The sequence below is a fragment of the Ovis aries genome, chromosome 9 (assembly GCF_016772045.2).
Source record: "Ovis aries strain OAR_USU_Benz2616 breed Rambouillet chromosome 9, ARS-UI_Ramb_v3.0, whole genome shotgun sequence".
Classification (NCBI taxonomy): domain Eukaryota; kingdom Metazoa; phylum Chordata; class Mammalia; order Artiodactyla; family Bovidae; genus Ovis; species Ovis aries.
In genome coordinates, this window is record NC_056062.1 from 67676716 (window position 1) to 67696800 (window position 20085).

The 20085-nt window shown below is 40.8% G+C and overlaps 1 protein-coding gene across 10 annotated transcripts in view; it reads left to right on the forward strand.

The window, feature by feature from the left end:
* SYBU (syntabulin) overlaps window positions 1–20085 on the forward strand; it is a 95663-nt gene that overhangs the window by 13341 nt on the left and 62237 nt on the right. For 7 of the 10 annotated variants that reach the window (XM_027973091.3, XM_027973093.3, XM_042254379.2 and 4 more), the window contains 2 exons: window positions 15771–15968; window positions 18459–18518. In XM_027973091.3, coding sequence (XP_027828892.2) covers window positions 15771–15968; window positions 18459–18518 — 258 coding nt within the window. The remainder of the gene's footprint in view (window positions 1–15770; window positions 15969–18458; window positions 18519–20085) is intronic. The other 3 variants (XM_027973094.3, XM_042254381.2, XM_060393474.1) reach the window with 1 other exon arrangement.

Sequence of the window (20085 nt, forward strand, 5' to 3'; positions counted from 1 at the left end):
AGGTTTTCCTCCTCCTTTCCCCGTTAATTGACACCTGTGAAATTCTCAGGATCCTCACCACACCACCAAACCTAACGGTGGATTCTCTGTCTTCACCTCTTCATCCCACTGAATTCCCATCTCAGTATATGGCACCTACTTTGTCTAGATAACAGCACCCCAGTTCAGAGTGAAGGAGGAATTCAGGACAAAGCCACATACCCAAATTTCCCAGGACTCAACTTGACCCTGGCCAGCCCCCTGCCCCACCGCCCTGGTGGTGGATTTTACTCTGAAAAAGCCCGGGGGAGACAAGACTGCTGGCTGCGCCTGTTCTGTTAGCTGGCTTTGCTAGCACCCACCAAACCTCTGCACCAAACCTCTGCTGCCCTTGGGCTTGGACTGCTCGTGGCATCTCCTGCTTTGGAGACACTGTCGGGCCCCATGCCTCCCGGAGCAGAGACCTTCCCAGCTGCTCCATGCACTGCTGGGTGGTCAAAGTGCCCACCCTCTGCTCATCGCCCGGGTTATACTCCTCCTGCTGCAGGAGGCCAGTCATGTCAGGCTGACCGCTGTCTCTTTTTAGAAAACCCTAACCAAACTTCCCAGTGCTCATCATGGGGGCTCGCCCAGCTCTCACGCTCAGCATGAAGCTTCCCAGCACGCCTCCTCCTCCTTCCCAGCTGGCCCTGCTTCATTCTCTTCTCTTTAGCCTGGGGGGGGGGGGGGGTGGTCCCTGAAGATAGGATTCCTTCTAGGTGTTGACCCAGCCCTTAGAATTCTTGAGACCCTGTGTACCCTGACCTGCCCTTCTAGTTATCCTGAGGTGTGTGTGAGGGTTATCTTTTCTTTAATGCTAATGATTATATGTTTTCAATTCAAAACTAAGATCCATGTGCAAACACATATGTCAGAGGAGATGTAATCACACTTACATTGCTTTTTGCCAACGTGAGATCCTGCTTTAGTGACCTGTGATCCTTTCTACGTAAATGTTTATCAAACACCTATTGTGGACAAGGTGCTATCCTAGGAGCTGAACAACAGTGATGAGCAACCCTGACAGGACTCCTGCCCTCCAGGAGTGTGTCTTCTAGATAATACCTGTACCTGTCACTGCTTGTCAGTACATAGAGGTGCCCCCATTCACTGCACTGACAGCTTGGGTTCCCCTGGATGGAGGGCTTCATTTATTCAAGCATTCTTCTGTGGATGGACATGTCATCTCTGAGGCTTTTTCAAAATTCAGAATTTCATTTATTGAATGTCACTGAAATTAACTTTATTCCTGAGCATCTCTGTCTCATTTCTGTGTTTGTGTCTTTTTTAAAAAACTAATACCCTGATTCATATATATTCTCTAAAACAATTCTTTTTTTTTGTTTTTCAAATAGAAAGATCAAGATGTAGGAATTAAGCTGTATAATAAGCATTGCTTTTTCTTTAACGTACTTCAACATTTCTCAATTTTAATGCTTTACTGCATCTTGATCATCGCTATCTTCAAATGTTCAATGTGAGAAAAAATAGAAAGGAAGGGGAAAAGATTTGCATTGCTACAAGAGTGTCTGCCTCTGTCCGTGGAAGTTTTCCAGGCAAGAAATACTAGAGTGGGTTGCCATTTCCTTCTGCAGGGGATCTTCCCAACCCAGGGCCTGAACCTGCATCTCTTATGTCTCCTGCATTGGCAGGCAGATTTGTGCCACCTGGAAAGGGGTTTGCTACAAGAGAGGTCCCTGTAATTCAGGTGTCCTAAGAGTGGTTTCCCTGGTGGCTCAGATGGTAAAGTATCTGCCCGCAATACAGGAGACTGGGTTCAGTCCCTGGGTCGGGAAGATCCCGTGGAGAAGGAAATGGCAACCCACTCCAGTACTCTTGCCTGGAAAATCCCATGGACAGAGGAGCCTGGTAGGTAACAGTCAATGGGGTCTCAAAGAAACTGAGCGACTTCACTTTCTTTCTTTCTTCAGAGTGGGTTCAGGTTTCCTTGTTGCAAGGTTTTCAAGAGATCAAAAGATAGCTTCCCTGTCTGACTCTCTGTGTGTCTCTTCTTTCCTTCCTACCTGCCAGCTCCCCTCCTGCGATGCCTTTCCCTGTCTGCTATCTTCTCCCAGTAAGGAACCTTAAAATAAAAAGTCTTTATAAACCCATGATTTAGAAGCTGCAAATAAACTCATATCACTAAGGAGAGGGAAGATCAGAAGCATTAGTAACATCCCTATTTTGGAAAGCTCATAACCCTGTGAAAGAAAGAGCAGGAGAAATAAAAGCTTGAGAGACAGAAGAATTCCCCCACCCACCTCCCGGGGCTCACCTGTCTCCTGGCAGTGACTGAGCCACCCTGGTTCCCAATTTGCGCATTGGTTGCTCCCTCACCCAGTCTCCTAGATAAATGTGTCATTATGCTACACTGACTATTTGGACCAACTTGTTTTCCCTTTTAAATTCCCCCTGTGGTTGCTCCTACAAACGAGACAATTTGGCACTTGGTGGAAAACCAAGTTGAAGCCTTTATTTCAGAGAAAGCACAGGTCCCGTGAAGAGACTGACTCGCCTCACCTTGCCTCACTACATATCCTTTTTTGTTGCCCAGGGCTGCACCAGAATGACTTTTATGGGAGCACTCGAGGCTCCAAAATAGCTCAGAAATCCCGGGAGTGTTTATATGGGAAATGATTGCTTTGTCTCTAAGAAACCAGGGAAACTTTCATTAAATAATTTCTCTGTTTCCTGCTTGGTTTTTATAGACATAGGTTACATGTCTTAGTGGAGGTGTTTCATTCCAATTGCTCCAACAAGTTCACCTCCATCAGGACATACATATGCTTGTGTTTACACATCCTTCAGAGTAAATAAGCTCCCTTTGACCCCCTCATCGCTTTGCAGCTGCCATTCTACTTCCCTGTTCCTCTTCACGAGCAAAACTTCACCAACATCCTGTCTCCGTAACCTGTCCTTGTCAAGCATGGGAGTGACCGCATTAGCAGATCTGACATTCTCTTGTCTGCCATCATTTTCCTTGATTTCCTGGCATGACTCAATACAGTCGAACAAGCCTCTTTCTTGGGAAAGATTTTCCTCCTTGGCTCCTTTGGTCCACCCTTTGAGAGCTCCTGTTGGCTCTGTCCTGCCCCTTCCCGCCTCACCGTGTGTTCGTGCCTCAGTCCTCAGTCCTCTTCTCTTCCTGCCCTCCCCAAGGGCTCAGATCTTTAAATCCCTCACTTGTAGGATGGTGATGCTCTCCAATCCAACCTCTCCTCTCCTCTCAGCTTTGTATGCGCACAGTCACTTCAGTCATGTCCAACTCTGTGCGACCCCGTGGACTGCAGCCCGCCAGGCTCTTTAGCCATGGGATTCTCCAGGCAAGAATACTGGAGAGGGTTGTGACATCCTCCTCCAAGGGATTTTCCCCACCTAGGGATTGAACCCACGTCTCTTAAGTCTCTTGCATTGGCAGCTGTGTTCTTCCCTGCTAGCGCCACCAGGGAAGGCCCCTCTGAGCTTTAGGCTTACATATCCAACTGCCTATTTGATATCTCCAGTGCCTCAGATTTAACAGATATCAAAAGCAGAATTCCTTTTTGGGGGGAGAGTGAGCTGGTTCTCCCTTGTGGCGTGTGGGCCCTTCATCGCCTCTTCGTAGTGGCATGCATGTTCAGTAGTTGCGGTACACGTTTGATAGTTGTAATACGTGGACTCTCTATTTGCGGCACATGGGCTTAATTGCCCTACAGCATGTGGGATCTTAGTTCCCTGACTAGGGGTGGAACCTGCATCTCCTTCATTGGAAGGCATATTCCTAACCCCTGGACCATCAGGGAAGTCCCATCGAAACCAAAATTCTTAATTTCACCCTCTGTAAACTCATAAATCCATTTTTCTCCAACTCAGAAATGACCACCATATTCTCTGTTGCTTAAGCAAAGAACCTGGAAGTATTCTTGACCCCCTACTTTTCATAGTCATAACTAATGTATCCCCAACCCATCTCCTTTTCTCAATTTTTACTACTACCACCTCAGTCAAACCACTGTCATCTCTCATTTCTACTATGCAGTGGTCTCCATGTGGGTTCACTGCTTCCATGCCTTCATTCCTAAAGGGGTTACACAGCATGGGTGTTCAGAAGGAGACTCTGGAGTTGGCCTCTTTGAGTTCATACCCGCAGCTTACTGTGGCCTCAGGGAGATGGCTTTGTAGTGCTAGTTTTGTATGCCTGTCTTATTCAGTTCAGTTCAATTGCTCAGTCGTGTCCGACTCTTTGCAGCCCCATGGACTGCAGTACATCTTATTAGTGCCTGTCTCAAAGAGGATATTAGATTAAGTTAATTAAATTGTATTAAAGGTTTAGTGTTCTAAACATGCCTGGTGCTTAGTAGGCACTCAATAAATATTAGTGAGACCTAATATCACTAATATAGTCTGTTCTCCACAGGCCAGATGGTTGTCATTTCTTGCTTAATGCACATGATAGCTTCCATTGCACTTGAGATAAACGTAGGGTTCTTGCCTATAGTCCTGCACATGCTCAGACTTCCGCCTCCTTCAACCTCATTGTCAGTCCTCTGCCCTCACATTTTCCTGGTCTCTTCTCAGTTTCCTCAGTGTACCAGACTCCTTGCTGCTCCCTCTCCCTGGAGTTTTCTCTCCCCTGCCTTTTCCGTGATTGGCTTCTTCTCATTTTTTTCATCTCAGTTCTAATTACCTCTTTAGGACCTTCCATGACAACCTGTCTAATGAAATACCTTCCCACCTCCCACTCAGCTACTCTAATATCACCCAGTTTGTTTTGTTAACAGTACATCACAATCAAAATTTCTTCCCTATGTGTTTTTTTTTCCTTGCTTATCAACTCTCTCTAACTCTAGAATGTCAACTCCTTGAGGACAAGGATCTTAGAGTCTTAGTCATCATTACATTTTCAATATCTTGAGGACTATCTGCCACACAATAGGAAATCAGTAATCATTTGTGGGATGGATGGATGGATGAATGACATTCTTACACTTCAACATTGGCAATTGTGTAGTGTCACATTGTATAATGCTGAAGCAAATTTAGGGTGGAGCCTTGTAGGCTTGTGAATTCTCACTTCAAAAAGATGCTGAAATTAGGTGAGGGAATAGAATTGCAAATTTTGCTACTGAAAACCTACAGTCCAAAATTATCTGAGCAGCATGCATTAAACAGTCACTGTGTTGAAGCAAAATGCTAGAAACAACTAGAGTCTCTTGCCTCAGACTTTGTGGTCTGTTTATAATGAGATGGCTTACTTCTAACAGCTTCCTTTGTCTGTTTTTAATTTGAGCATTCCCCACATTTCTGCTGTTTCCTCTTGGAACAAACATACGTAGAAAAATTCAGAAAACAGCTCATGGTGGTGAGAAAAACAGGGACTTGAGAGTCAGACAAACCTGAGTTTGAATCTTTGAATTCATCCCTTATTTGCTATGTGACTGGATTTCTTACCCTGTCCAAGCCTTAGTTTTCCCATCTATAAAAATGAGATTTATTAAAATTATGTGATAAAACTAGTATTCTTGGACATGATAGCTATGTTGCTTTTATCTTACCTACATCCTTTCAGAGCATTGGAATAGTTTTTAGTAAGAATTTCACAGGGTTCAGATTAACCATGAGTTTAAATTATGACATTTTACTTGTCTCCCATCAGACTATCTTCCGAAATGTCATTCTGGAGCAGTAAATTATTGTTCAGTTGCTCAGTCATGTCCGTCTCTTTTCAACCCCATGGACTGCAGCATGCCAGACTCATCTGTCCTCCATTATCTCCTGGAGTTTGCTCAAATTCATATCTATTGAGCCGGTGATGCCATCCAACCATCTCATCCTGTGTCACCCCCTTCTCCTCCTGCCTGACCAGTAAATAGTAAATATTTCCTGAGCAGTAAACAGTAACACCTATAACAGTGTCTTGCACATGGTAGATACTCAGTAAATATTTGTTGAGCAGATGAGTAAGTTATCTGTAAATGCCTTTGTCATGCATGAGAATCAACTAGATTTCTATATAGTTTGATGTTTCTTTAAAATGGAAGTAATTCTTCCTCCAAATTATGCAACTGAACATTGAACAGCATCAAACCATAACCGAATGTTTCAAGACCTTATGGCACAAAACCACATTTTCCTCCGCCTGCTGTTATTTTTAAGTTCTTCTGGAATTGTTTAGTTCAGCATTATAGAAAACCAATGAGCTCTGATATCTAAATTCAAAAATGAACCAGAAGTTTTAGAGATGTTTCTTGGACTTTGAAGAAATATTTTATCAGTAATCTTTAGATTACAAAGAAGTTGAAGTTGGGACTTGGTTATCATGCTGCTGCTACTGCTGCTAAGTCACTTCAGTCGTGTCCGACTCTGTGTGACCCCATAGATGGCAGCCGACCAGGCTCCCCTGTCCCTGGGATTCTCCAGGCAAGAACACTGGAGTGAGTTACCATGTCCTTCTCCAATGCATGAAAGTGAAAAGTGAAAGTGAAGTCGCTCAGTCGTGTCTGACTCCTAGCGACCCCATGGACTGCAGCCTACCAGGCTCCTCCGTCCATGGGATTTGGTCATCATAATTGTCACCGAATGTGTTGGATAGCACTGGTTGTTAGGCACCTTCAGTTCAGTTCAGTTCAGTCGCTCAGTCGTGTCCCGACTCTTTGCGACCCCATGAATTGCAGCACGCCAGGGCTCCCTGTCCATCACCAACTCACGGAGTTCACTCAGACTCACGTCCATCGAGTCAGTGATGCCATCCAGCCATCTCATCCTCTGTCGTCCCCTTCTCCTCCTGCCCTCAATCCCTCCCAGCATCAGAGTCTTTTCCAATGAGTCAACTCGTCACGTGAGGTAGCCAAAGTACTGGAGCTTCAGCTTCAGCATCATTCCTTCCAAAGAAATCCCAGGGCTGATCTCCTTCAGAATGGACTGCTTGGATCTCCTTGCAGTCCAAGGGACTCTCAAGAGTCTTCTCCAACACCACAGTTCAAAAGCATCAATTCTTCAGCGCTCAGCTTTCTTCACAGTCCAACTCTCACATCCATACATGACCACTGGAAAAACCATAGCCTTGACTAGATGGACCTTAGTCAGCAAAGTAATATCTCTGCTTTTCAATATGCTGTCTAGGTTGGTCATAACTTTTCTTCCAAAGAGTAAGCGTCTTTTAATTTCATGGCTGCAGTCACCATCTGCAGTGATTTTGGAGCCCCCAAAAATAAAGTCTGATACTGTTTCTGCTGTTTACCCATCTATTTCCCCTGAAGTGATGGGACCAGATGCCATGATCTTCATTTTCTGAATGTTGAGCTTTAAGCCAACTTTTTCACTCTCCTCTTTCACTTTCATCAAGAGGCTTTTTAGTTCCTCTTCACTTTCTGCCATAAGGGTGGTGTCATCTGCATATCTGAGGTTATTGATATTTCTCTCAGCAATCTTGATTCCAGCTTGTGCTTCTTCTAGCCCAGCATTTCTCATGATGTAGTCTGCATATAAGTTAAATAAGCAGGGTAACAATATACAGCCTTGATGTACTCCTTTTCCTATTTGGAACCAATCTGTTGTTCCATGTCCAGTTCTAACTGTTGCTTCCTGACCTGCGTATAGGTTTCTCAAGAGGCAGGTCATGTGATCTGGTATCCCAATCTCTTGAAGAATTTTCCACAGTTTATTGTGATCCACACAGTCAGAGGCTTTAGCATGGTCAATAAAGCAGAAATCTATGTTTTTCTGGAACTCTCTTGCTTTTTCCATGATCCAGCTGATGTTTGCAATTTGATCTCTGGTTCCTCTGCCTTTTCTAAAATCAGCTTGAACATCTGGAAGAGTATTTAAGGTGATATTTAGGCACTTACATATCAGTAAATATACACACACTTGGGCAATCCTAATATTTTTAAACGTGGGTTAAATATATATATATACATATATATGTGTGTGTGTATATAAATGTGTGTGTATGTGTATATATATATATATATATATATATATATATATATATATAATATATGTATATATGGGCTTCCCTGGTAGCTGAGCTGGTAAGGAATCTGCCTGCAATGCAGGAAACCCAGGTTTGATTTCTGGGTCAGGAAGATCCCCTGCAGAAGGGATTGCCTACCTACTCCAGTATTCATGGGCTTCCCTGGTGGCTTAGACAGTAAAGAATCTGCCTGCAGTGTGGGCAACCTGGGTTCGATTGCTGGGTTTGGAAGATCCCCTGGACGAGGGCATGGCAATCCACTTCAGTTTTCTTGCCTGGAGAATCCTCATGGACAAAGGATCTTGATGGGTTACAGTCCAGGGAGAGGCAAAGAGTTGGACATGACTGAGCAACTAAGCACAGCACAGCACATATATATATGTATAGAGGCTTACCAGATGGTACTAGTGGTAAAGAACCTGCCTGCCAATGCCGGAGACAGATGCAGGTTTGAACCCAGATGCAGATCCCCTAGAGGAGACCATGGCAACTCATTCCAGTATTCTTGCCTGGGGAATCCCATAGACAAAGGAGCCTGGTAGGCTACAGTCCATAGGGTCTAAAAGAGTTGGACATAATATAGGACACACACACACACACACACACACACACACACACACACACACACACACACATATATATATATTCACTTTGCAGAAAATATTCATTGCTTTCAAATTTTCACCAGAAAACCATTAACAAGTAATATGGAAAGGATAGATTTCCTAAAAATTAAGAAAACAATAACAGCATCTAACCTTATACTGCATTTTAAAATGAATTTCAGGTGGATTTAATATACATGAAAACTGAAATTATAACAATCTAGAAGAAAGTATGAAAGTGAAAGTCCGATTCTTTGTGACCCTGTGGACTACAGTCCATGGAATTCTCTAGGCCACAATACTGGAGTGGGTAGCCTTTCCCTTCTTCAGGGGAAGAAAGCATAGGTAATATTTAATTGATCCTGGAGTTAAGAATGACATTCTAAGCACTAAAGCATTGAAAGAAATCACAGAGGAAAATATGGAGAGATTTGACAACTAGAAATAGAAAAGGTTGGTTGTCAAAAACATTTTAAACTAAAAGCCAACAGTAAATTTGGCGAACTATGCTGAAGGACTGTGCCTTCCATATGTAAGAATTTCTTACAGATCAATAAGAATTCCTTAACACCTTAATAGAAAAATTGTCAAAAACATGCACAGTACATAGGATAAGTTAAAAAAAGACCAGCGAACATATGAAAGACATTAAGCCTCACTGATAATTAAATACATGCAAGCTAAAACATCAGAAATACATTTTTCATATTAACTTGGCAAAAATGCAAACAAACTAGTATTCATTACTAGCATGAATTTAATAAGTAGGGTAGTCTTATATGATAATAACAGGAATATAAATTGCCTGAAATTTCTCAGAAGTGTTAGTAATTTTACTTTCAGAGATACGTTCTATGAGGTAGTAAAAAATGTGACCAGAGATTTATCTGTAAAATGTGTTATTAAAGCAATTTCAATAATAGAAAATTGGAAACAACCTAAAAAAGCCTGCAAGAAGGAATTGATTTTTGGAAATACTGTGTTCCTCTTTTAAACAGTTACTCATTTAAAAATAATATTTTTGAGAAATTAAATAAAATACTTTGAAACTTTTAAAAACATACCCAAAGAAAGATGAATACTGTAGTAAACCCTAATATGCTGCTTGTCCATCTATCAAGATTAAGTAATAGCAAGATGTTGTCATATTTGCTGCATCTATCTCTTTCTCTCTTTTTTACTTTGCTGAAGCATTTTAAAGCTTATATCCAGATATCATGCCATTTCATGTCCATACCTTAGTACTCATTTCTTTAAAAAATGAAGATTTTCTTGCAAAAAGTAGTGCCATTTTCATTACTAACACAATTAACATAATTCCTTGGTATTATCGAGAACACTGAACTAGCCCCAGTCATCTCAAAAGTGTCTGTTTCCTTCCTCATGGTATTATTTAAACCAGAGGCCAGCAAACTTTTCTGAAAAGGACCAGATAGTAAATAATCTCAGCTTTGCTGGCCAGATGATCTCTGTTGTAATTATTCACCTCTGCTTTTGTGCTTGAAAGCCATAGCCCACATCATGTAAAGGATTGGGCTGTTTTCCAGTAACATTTGATTTACAAAAGCAGGCAGCGAACAGGATTTGGCCTTCAGGCTGCAGTTTGCCAACCCCTGATTTAACTCATTCCTGTTCTCTATATTGTGTGGTGGACATTAGCTTTAAAGCTTGATTAGATTTAGGGGCAGTTTTTTTTTTGGCAAGAATACTTCATGGGGAATGCTGTGTGCTTCATCTCATAGCCCATCAGAAGGTACGTAATGTCCTTTGCCCCAGTCAGTCATGCTAAGGATTCTCAGTGGGTACAAATGGGTAAGGCTTGATCCCTCTACTGACTCTCTGTCAGCCTTTTGTCTAATGGTTTCATCCATTGTGTTTGTTGCCTAAATCTGTTATTCCATTAGAAATAATTACAAAGTTGACCCTTGTGCAACATGGGTTTGAACTGCATAAGCCCACTGATACTCAGACTTTTTAAAATAAATATATACTATGAGCTAAGGTTTGTTGAATCCTTGAATGTAGAACTGCATACGATGGATCAACTGCTGTGTTTTACTTGGGTTTTCTACTGCATGGGGTCAGCACCCCCAACCACCAACCACCCATGTGTTCAAGGGTCAACCATAGTAACTTTCTGTTATTCCATCTTACTTTCATTAACCAGAATACTTCTGTAAGAAAGAACTTTCCAATATCAGTGAGTGATTTAAGTTATTCTAAAATACAGATTGTCCAGTAACAGCTTTTACAATCAGGATTTTTTTGTTTCCTTTTAATTGTCAAATTTCAATTAAAAAAATTGGCTCCTTGGTCACTTCCAGTGATTTCAGTGGGTTGGGATTTTGGGGGTGTTGAAATGGCCTTTCTTTTTTTTTTTTTTGGTTTATTTTGTAAGATTATGAACTCATAGATTTTAAAAATATATCCAATGATTATCAGTCATTTGCATGTATTATTATTTCTGATGCTCAAATTATTCCATCTTTGGCCAATGGGACCCCTTTGTTTTGGTTCCTACTAGGCTTAACAGCTTCTTTCTGTCTAACCTAACAAATTCCAGGGAAAAATTTTCAGTAACCGCGTAAAGAAACTGTAATGTATGTTGAAAGTTTAAAAAAACAGAAAACAAGCAAGCAAGTAAATAATATGGATAAAAAATCAGTAAGAACTATACCAAATAGTTAAATATTTCCTGTTGGCAGTACAATTCTAAGAAACTATTATCTTTTTATTTCTTTTAACTTCTTTGTACTTTTCTGTACTCTAGATGTTCTGCATTAAAGAGTATTATTTTATAATTTAAAAACCCAACAGAACATTTTCTTTAACTTAACAAGTTTCTTTAGTACATTTGAAATAATATACAAATTATTTTACAAGGTGCTTTTACACACTTTCTTTGGAATTGTAAGTAGAGTAGTTGTACAATTTTTAGCTGTATCCCATATTCTCAAAGAGCTTATAATATAGAGAAGAAAATAGATTAAAAAATCATTTTTTAACAACCTCCAAGCTCCAAAACTACATTAGATATTTGTTTCTCCCCTCTGTCTTTATCGACCTTAACTTTTTTTCCCTTAAAATCAATTTGGAAACGAGTTAGTAGTATATTTCTTACAGCACTTGAGGTGGGCCACAACTTCTGGAGGTTCCTAGATCTGTAAGTATTTTTCTATTGTCCTTAATCCTGTGGGTTGACATATTCAAACAAAATAAACAGGAACAAATCAATGACAGGACTTATTCCTCAGTATAAACAAAAGTGAATATTCATTGGAAGGACTGATGCCGAACCTGAAGTTGCAATACTTTGGCCACCTGAAGTGAAGAACCAACTCATTGGAAAAGACCCTGATGCTGGGAAAGATTGAAGACAAAAAGAGAAGGGGATGGCAGGGGTTGAGGTGGTTAGACAACATCACCAACTCAATGGACATGAATCTGAGCAAAGTCCAGGAGATAGCGGAGGACAGGGGAGCCTGGTGTGCTGCAGTTCATGGGGTCGCAAAGAGTTGGATACAACTTAGGGATACAACCACAGCAGCAAAAATAAGTGAAAGGGGGCATGTAAATTAGTCTCCTTCACTGTAAATGGTAATCATTTGGCCTTGATGAGGGTCACTTTACCCTGAGATCCACCAGGGGCCATCCTGGACTCATGTAAGTGGAATTTTAAATTGTTGACCCTGGAAGGAAATCATCTCAAATGGATCACGCTGTAAAACATGGAAAGTGCTCCTATTTCATGTATATTCTTAAAATGAAATTATACTTACCATGAATAATACCATGAGAAAGAAACGTAAAAGCTCAACTATGTAAGAGCTGGTGTGGGTATGTGTTTAAGCGTGTTTTAAGAGAAAAACCCCTTTTCAGTAAAAGTGACAATCTCCTCCACTCTCTTTCTAAAGCCTTGGAGCAAAGTTTTCCTTAGAACCACGTTGAAATGTTCTCACTTTTCCCAGACATTCTGGAAATTTAAAACAACACACACTTTTCTGGGTAAATCATTCAGGATTTCTGCCATTTCCTACCCAGAAACAGTTTCTTTGTGGTATCCTCTTAGAAATTTCTGCCACTGATAATTCCTTTATACTAACATAAGTAATGAGAGCTGTATTTCTACAAGACAGATTTAGCAGTCAAAATAGCAGCAGGGAACAGAAGGCATGAAGTATTTCACTGAAGCAGGTTTAATAAATAAATCTATCATGTGCTGTATCTACATGGAGTTTGGCACGTAGCGAGATTAGACTTGAACAACCAAAGAACATCAGCTTGACTGTTGTTAGAATCTTGGCATAAATGTGAACTAAGACTATTTTACATAGAATTTTGGAAAGGAATATTATCTTCATCTGGACTGGTGGTCTCCTTCCAGCTGTGATCATGAAGTTAAACAGGAAGAGAGGAAGAGGAGGGATTGGGAAAGGGAGGAAAGAAAGGGCCCTAAACAAGACCTATTGGAAAAAAGAACCACTTCTTCAGTGCTGTGCAGAGGAAAACATCTCAGGTGCCACAGTTAACCAGTCGACCCTCTGGTACTGAATTTCTGTTGTTTTTGCTCAGGTCTTAGTTTGCATAACTTGAAGTGTAGTCTCTGCAGTAGGAAAATTCATGGCCCCACCCTTTCAAAATTAGATTCCTTTGTCAGTGTTGGTTCTGTTAGACAGGCAAATACCCCAAGCTTCTCTCATAACTCAGTTTTTCTGGGGTATGGATATGCCTTAACAGGCTTATCAGTTTACAAGAACTGTGCACTGGGAGTGATATTTACCAACTCCCCTTACTTGCTTATAAGCTCCATCAGTATGGGGGCTGGGTACATTCCTGTGGCTGATTCAGTGCCAAGACTTGATATATATTTAACTAATGAAAGACGATGTCTCATATTCCCATCATTTCCCCCTCAAAATGAAGTGTAATGCCAGACAGTTAAGAGATGATAAATGAACACTAGTTTACTAGGTGGTGATTCAAATGCTGTATGAGGTACCTGAAGTTAAAGATTTATTTAAGTATTCATCTTCTCAATCCCTGCCCTGGAGATAACGGCTGTATATTTTGATGACAGGTGAGACATACATTCCAGGTGAAAAATTGCTACTGCCTTCTGTAAACTGCTACCGTTCTGAATAATCTTGGCCCCCAATTTTTAATCAGGCCAGTAGCCCTTGAAATGACTAGTACTGAAAACGTGGCATGCACCCGTTCCTTCTTGTTTAACTCTGGCTAAATGGTAGTAGAGCCAAACAAAGCACGTTTGTTTTCTATCTATTTAAATTACAGTTTTGACAGTGTTTCTCAGTACTGGAAATTGTTTAATTTTGTCCCTTGGAGTCAGAGTTCTCAAGAAAAAATTGCTTTCGAGGGTAGAGAATCTGAAGCATGACTTTTTGTTAATTTGGGCCATCTCTCTTTCAAAAGAAGTTACTTATGGAGCTGACTCATAAGGAAATACTTTTAAAGACAACAGGTAATTTTGGATGATTAGATTTCATTCGTTTGGGTTTGTCTGCTTTGGGATAGGAATCAGGAACCAGGCTTTCTTGAGGCCATGGGCAGACTTGTTGAGCCTTGATAAAGTACTGGAATCTGTCTTTACACCTTAAGAAAGGAGCTCAGATTTCTTTGAATTGAAGCATGGGACAGGCAAAAGTAAGAAGCCAGGGACAATAGTGAAATAGCTGAGCTGTAGCAGCCAAGAGGATTCTCATCGCTTTGTGATTCAGAGCCACAGTTTCTTCAGTTCAAGAAGAACATAGCACATTGAACAGCAAAGACAGAAGGTATGATCTGTGCACTGAAAACCATTTACTTCCAGAAATGGACCACTGAGATCCGATACAGACTATTATGTCCAAAAGTCTAAAAGGATGCATCATTTTACTAATGCCAAGTTCACTTTGTTCTAGAAGCTGGGCTATTTCATAACAAAAATTGAAATAAAGGCCAAAAATGAAGCAATGGCAATTACTTTTTAGATGGATTCTCTAGTCATCTTAATTCAGGCAACCAGTATATTTTATTCAGTCCTAGTTCTGTTTCTGTCTTCATTCAAGCCATGAAGTTTTATGATAGTCTTTGATAGATGGCAAATTATTTTAGTTCCTTTAATATTTATAAAAGTATAATAGTCCTAAAAGTTATTAGCACCAAATTCATTTAGTAGTATTCATTAGTACTATTCATTTTTTTGCCTACTTAGTCACTAAAATAGCTCTGTTGTCAAAATATTTCCATATAATAAAGAATTTTTCAGCAGTGAAAATTTACCACTAATTGATTATTTTGAGTAGACATACTTTTAAGTAATGCTGATTGGCTTTAAATTCCATACACTTCTCCTCAACACAGTATAAATGAATTAATCAACCATTATAAACATTTAGTAGATATGGAAATAACTTAAAGGAATCAGCAATGTAGCTTTCTTGTTTGCTTAATAAGCATTTACAAGGTCAGTGCATATTATGCATGTTAACTTACACTAATAACTATGGTAGTTAATATATAGCTTGAAAGTTAAGGGAACATTTCTAATTTGAATATTATTTTTATTTTATCCATTTACCCCAGACAGCAAAATATCTGATTGATGTCCTTTTGGTTTGGATAGGTACGTTCGATGATAAAACAGGATCACTGTCTTCTGCTTCCTTGAACTCCTGAAGTCAGCTGTCTTCTCTTTCAAACTCTGGCAACCAACTGATGGGTCCAGTAATTGAAATCTGGGTGTGGTCAATAACATTCAAGCAACTTTTTCCTAATACAGACAACCCTGAAGAATTCATATCAATAATTCTGAATTGTTTTGACAAATGTTTTATTACTAACCCCATCAGAAATCTGTGGGTGAATATGAACCAGAAGTATACTACCTAAAGCCTTAAAACAGACAGGCATAATTTAGGTTTGGACAACAGGAATGGTACAGAAATATTTGTGATCCAAAAGTCTTACAGGGTTTTGCCTTAGAATCTATTCTTTGATCGTTGATATTTCCTTTGTTAACGTGATCGGCCAGAATATGGAAAATAAAAGGCAAGTCATCCACAGGAGTTAGCCTGCGCCTCCTGAGCAGAGTACGTGCGTGTGAGCGTGCGTGGGCACGGCTCACTGCCTGGCTCCCCTGCACCATCATTGATTTCCTCCTCCTCATTAAACACTCGTCGATTCCTGTCTTCCAGATGACACAGGCTGCCCTAGTAGCCAGTCAGTATCGCCTGTGAAGACGCCCTCGGATGCTGGGAACAGCCCCATTGGCTTTTGCCCTGGAAGTGATGAAGACTTTACCAGAAAGAAATGCACAATTGGCATGGTTGGTGAGGGAAGCCTCCAATCAGCGCGACACAAGAAGGAACCGAAGTCAGGCCTTGTAAAGCCAGGTAAGTGGCCTTGCTCTTCATGTTCTTATCAGAGCAATACGACTGGAGTGATTTCAAGTGAAATTTGAAATGAAGCCCCTGGATATCAGGATGAGGAACACTAACGCAGTACCTAGTACCCAGAAATCTCTCTCTTTTTTTTTAAGAAAGAGGTAGAGCAGAGAGTGGAATGTTTTCTATACTAGTTGTTAATTGAGAATGCATAGTGACATATGTGTCTATTATAAAGACATGTTAAAAAGGGAGGAAATTTGAAGAAATGTTAACTGAATGGTCTAACAGACATTTAAACTATATAATTAAGTCTAGCGTAAATTATACTAAGAAATTACTCGGTACCATCTAAAGTACGCACAGATTGAGAAAAGAACAGGTTATCTTGAGGCAGATCTGTAAGGCTGGGAGTGCTTTCTAACCCAGCTATTTTATTTGCTTTTTTAAGACTGAAATGTGAGTATGCTGCTATATGTGTGTATATGTATATATAGAGAATATTCAATAATGACAAAATAGTAAAAGCTTTGAGATGAAATGGAGATCATTATTACAGTGAATAAGATGCCATGAACATCAGAACAGTTCTCAGAATTTGCAATGTAACAATAAGTATTTTACATTTCAAAAATATATACAGTGTATGAGCAGTTTTAGTGAAACTAAAGCTGTAACTTGAAAGTAAAAGGACCTGAATATTGGCATTGAGAGACAACCCCTGTGTTGCCTTATTTTCTTCAATATCACCAGTTGTGCTATACATATTAATGAGCCTGAAAAGACAGATTAATGGCTTGCATGAGTTCCATTCCTTACATTTGTCTTCTGATTTTTGCTTGGTGATGACATTATTGTGCAAAGAGCTGTGGGTGGCTTTATTTCAATGAAGCCAAAGCTTGGTCCTTGTCTGCTTCCATTGGAAGGTCCAACATCCACTTCCATCTCTCTCCGCTTTTGTTCTTTGTGAATAATTGATATGCAGAGCATATCTTAATGAATTATTCTTCGTCTTGCTTTTGGTCAATCAGGGAAAATGTCGTTTAGTCTGAGAGCAAAATTTAAACTGTGTGAGGAAGAAATCCTTTATTTCCTATTGGTTCCTGGTAAATGTCAGTCAAGATGAATTTGTTGTCTTTTGCTTTGGTATAATATGAAAATAAAGAAAATGATACACAGTGGAGAAGACAGCATAGGAGAAAGATGGATATTATAAAAGAGGTGTTGGGTACCCCTTTTATGCTTTTTATGCTCTTTTATATACTTAAGACAGAGACAGTGTGTTCAAGAATGTCATGTAATTATTGTATTGTTGTTATTGAGTCGCTAAGTTGTGTCTGAATGTAATTATAGTCAAGAAATAAACCATTACCTTGTGTATTCAGAAACTAGAATGTCCTTCCTCTCTTCCCCAGCTCAGCTCTCCTTTTAAAAAATTAAGATATAATTCACATACTATAAAATTCACCCCTTTAAAGTGTACATTTCCATGGTATTTAGTATATTCAAAAGATTGTACAAACATCACCACTGTCCAATTTCAGGGCATTTTTATATCCCTCCAAAGAAGCCCCAGACCCATGAGACATCACTGTCCACTCTTCCTTTCTCCCAGCCCCTGGCAACCACTTACATGCCCTTTGTCTGATCTGCCTGTTCTGGACATCACGTATAATGGCATCGTACAATCTATGGCCTTTTGTGTTTGGCTTCTTTTGCTTAGCATGATGTTTTCAAGGTCCATGCACTAGCCCGTCATTCTTTTTATGGCTCAGTAATATTCTATTGTATGAATATACCACTTTTTAAAGTAGACTTTTGGTGAGCAATTTTGGGTGTACAGAAAAATTGAGCACCCAGTACAGGGTTCTCATAGCCCCTACCGAATCTCGTATCTCAGAGCACTACCTCCAGCTTCTTCTGTTTTTAACATCTTGGCTTAGTGTGGTGTCACACCACACTTTGCTTATCTGATCACAGTTGATGGACATTTGGGTTGCTTCCGCTTTTGACCTATTGTGAATAATGGTGCCATGAACAGTCACATACAAGTTTTCGTACAGACTTTCAGTTCTCTTGGGTGTATACCTAAGACTGAAATTTCTAAGTCATGTGGTAACTCTACGTTTAACCCTTTGAGGAACTGCCAAACTTTTTTCCCTAATGGCTGTACCACTTTACATACCACCAGCAAGGTCTAAGGGTTTCAGTTTCTCAACATCCTTATCAACAGTTTTTATTGTCTATCCTTTTGGTTATACTTACTCTAGTGACTGTGAAGCAGTATTTCATTGTGCTTTTGATTTCCATTTCCCTGATGGCTAAAGATGACGAGCACCTTTTCATGTGCGTATTGGCTGTTCGTGTATCTTCCTTGGAGAAATGTTCTCAATTTTCTTTTAGCCAGTTGGGAGCAGTCACCAATAGATTCTGCTTCTACGGCATACAGGATGTGAGTTTAAGAGCAGAAGCCCTGTCATCCTCTTTTTGTATTCCTAGCACACAGGGTCCGGTGTGTATCGAGGGCACAGTCGACATTGGTTGACCTCAACAGCAAAGGTAGGCTATGGCATTGAGAATGTAAAATGCTGCAGGAAAGAGTGTCGGCTTCGGGGGTTGCAAAGAAAAAATAGATTTTTATTGTGAAGATATTGTAGGATTTGAATGCAACCTGAAATTATTTCATTTCTGTTATTCACCACCCTCCACCTCCCCCGACAGAGAAGGCAATGGCACCCCACTCCAGGACTCTTGCCTGGAAAATCCCATGAATGGAGGAGCCTGGTGGGCTGCCGTCCCTGGGGTCGCACAGAGTCGGACACGACCGAAATGACTTAGCAGCAGCAGCAGCACCTCCCCCGATCCCCACCTCATCCTCAAAACATTTTACAGAGGTGACTATACAAATAAACAGTGAAACAAGACGCGAGTGTGGTGCAGCAAGAACAAACTAAGTTAAATGGCCGTTAAGATTATCCTTGGCCTTCCCTGGTGGCTCAGATGGTAAAGAATCTGCCTGTAATGTGGGAGACCTGGGTTCGATCCCTGGGTTGGGAAGATCCCCTGGTGGAGGGCATGGCAACCCACTCCAGTATTCTTGCCTGGAGAATCCCAGGGACAGCGGAGCCTGGCAGACTACAATGCACGGGGTCACAAAGAGTCGGACACGACTGAGTGACTGACGCTTTCACTTTCACTTCAAGATTGCCCATGCCCTTCCTTGTCTCAGTAATCATCACCTGCTCAGTCACTCAGTCGTGTCTGACTCTTTGTGACCATATGCACTGCAGTCCTCCAGGCTTCTCCGGCCATGGGATTCTCCAAGCAAGAATGCTGGAGTGGGCTGCCATATCCTCCAGGGGATCTTCCCGATCGAGGGGTAGAACCCGTGTCTCCTGTACTCCAGGCGGATTCTTCCCCGCTAAGGCCCAGGGGAAGCCTTGTTTCAATAATCATCAGAAGAATAATCATATCTTAATGTAAGGTTAAAAACCCTATGTGTATGCGCAGAATTCACCCTGAGCAAGTCTTGGTTCCTACAGAAGATACTTGTTGAAGATCAGCTACTTGTCTTGCTGACGATGTTTAAGTAGAAAGTACAGACAAAAAGACTAAAAAGGAGCGGGGATGGAGGGAGGAAAAGAAGGAGGAAAGAAAGGAAACACGAGTTGTTCTTCATGCTGTTTCGATAATAATGGATCCTTTGAGAATCCTGAAGGCCATGGACCCATATTCCAGAAAAATATGCACAAAATATCACATACTATTTTCTGAGGTTTTATGGGCCCCCTTTATTAGGATTTTTAACTCCTAGTTAATAACCCTTGCCCAGAGGCAGAGTCTGAAATAGCACCTTTGTCAACTGTTCTGATTTAATCACCTAAGCAGTGCTGACCTCACGATCTTTTGATTTATTTGCATTTGGTCAAAGTCACAAGGGTCCCTAAAGTATATTTTTTAGTTGCCTGAGATTCCTAATGTCATCACTAAAAGGTGTAGCTTGAGCTCTTGAATGGGTTCCTGTCTGTAGGGACCCATTGGTCCACAGTGGTGGTGGTCGTTTAGTCGCTAAGTCATGTCCGACTCTTGCGACCCCATGGACTGTAGCCTGCCAGTCTCCTCTGTC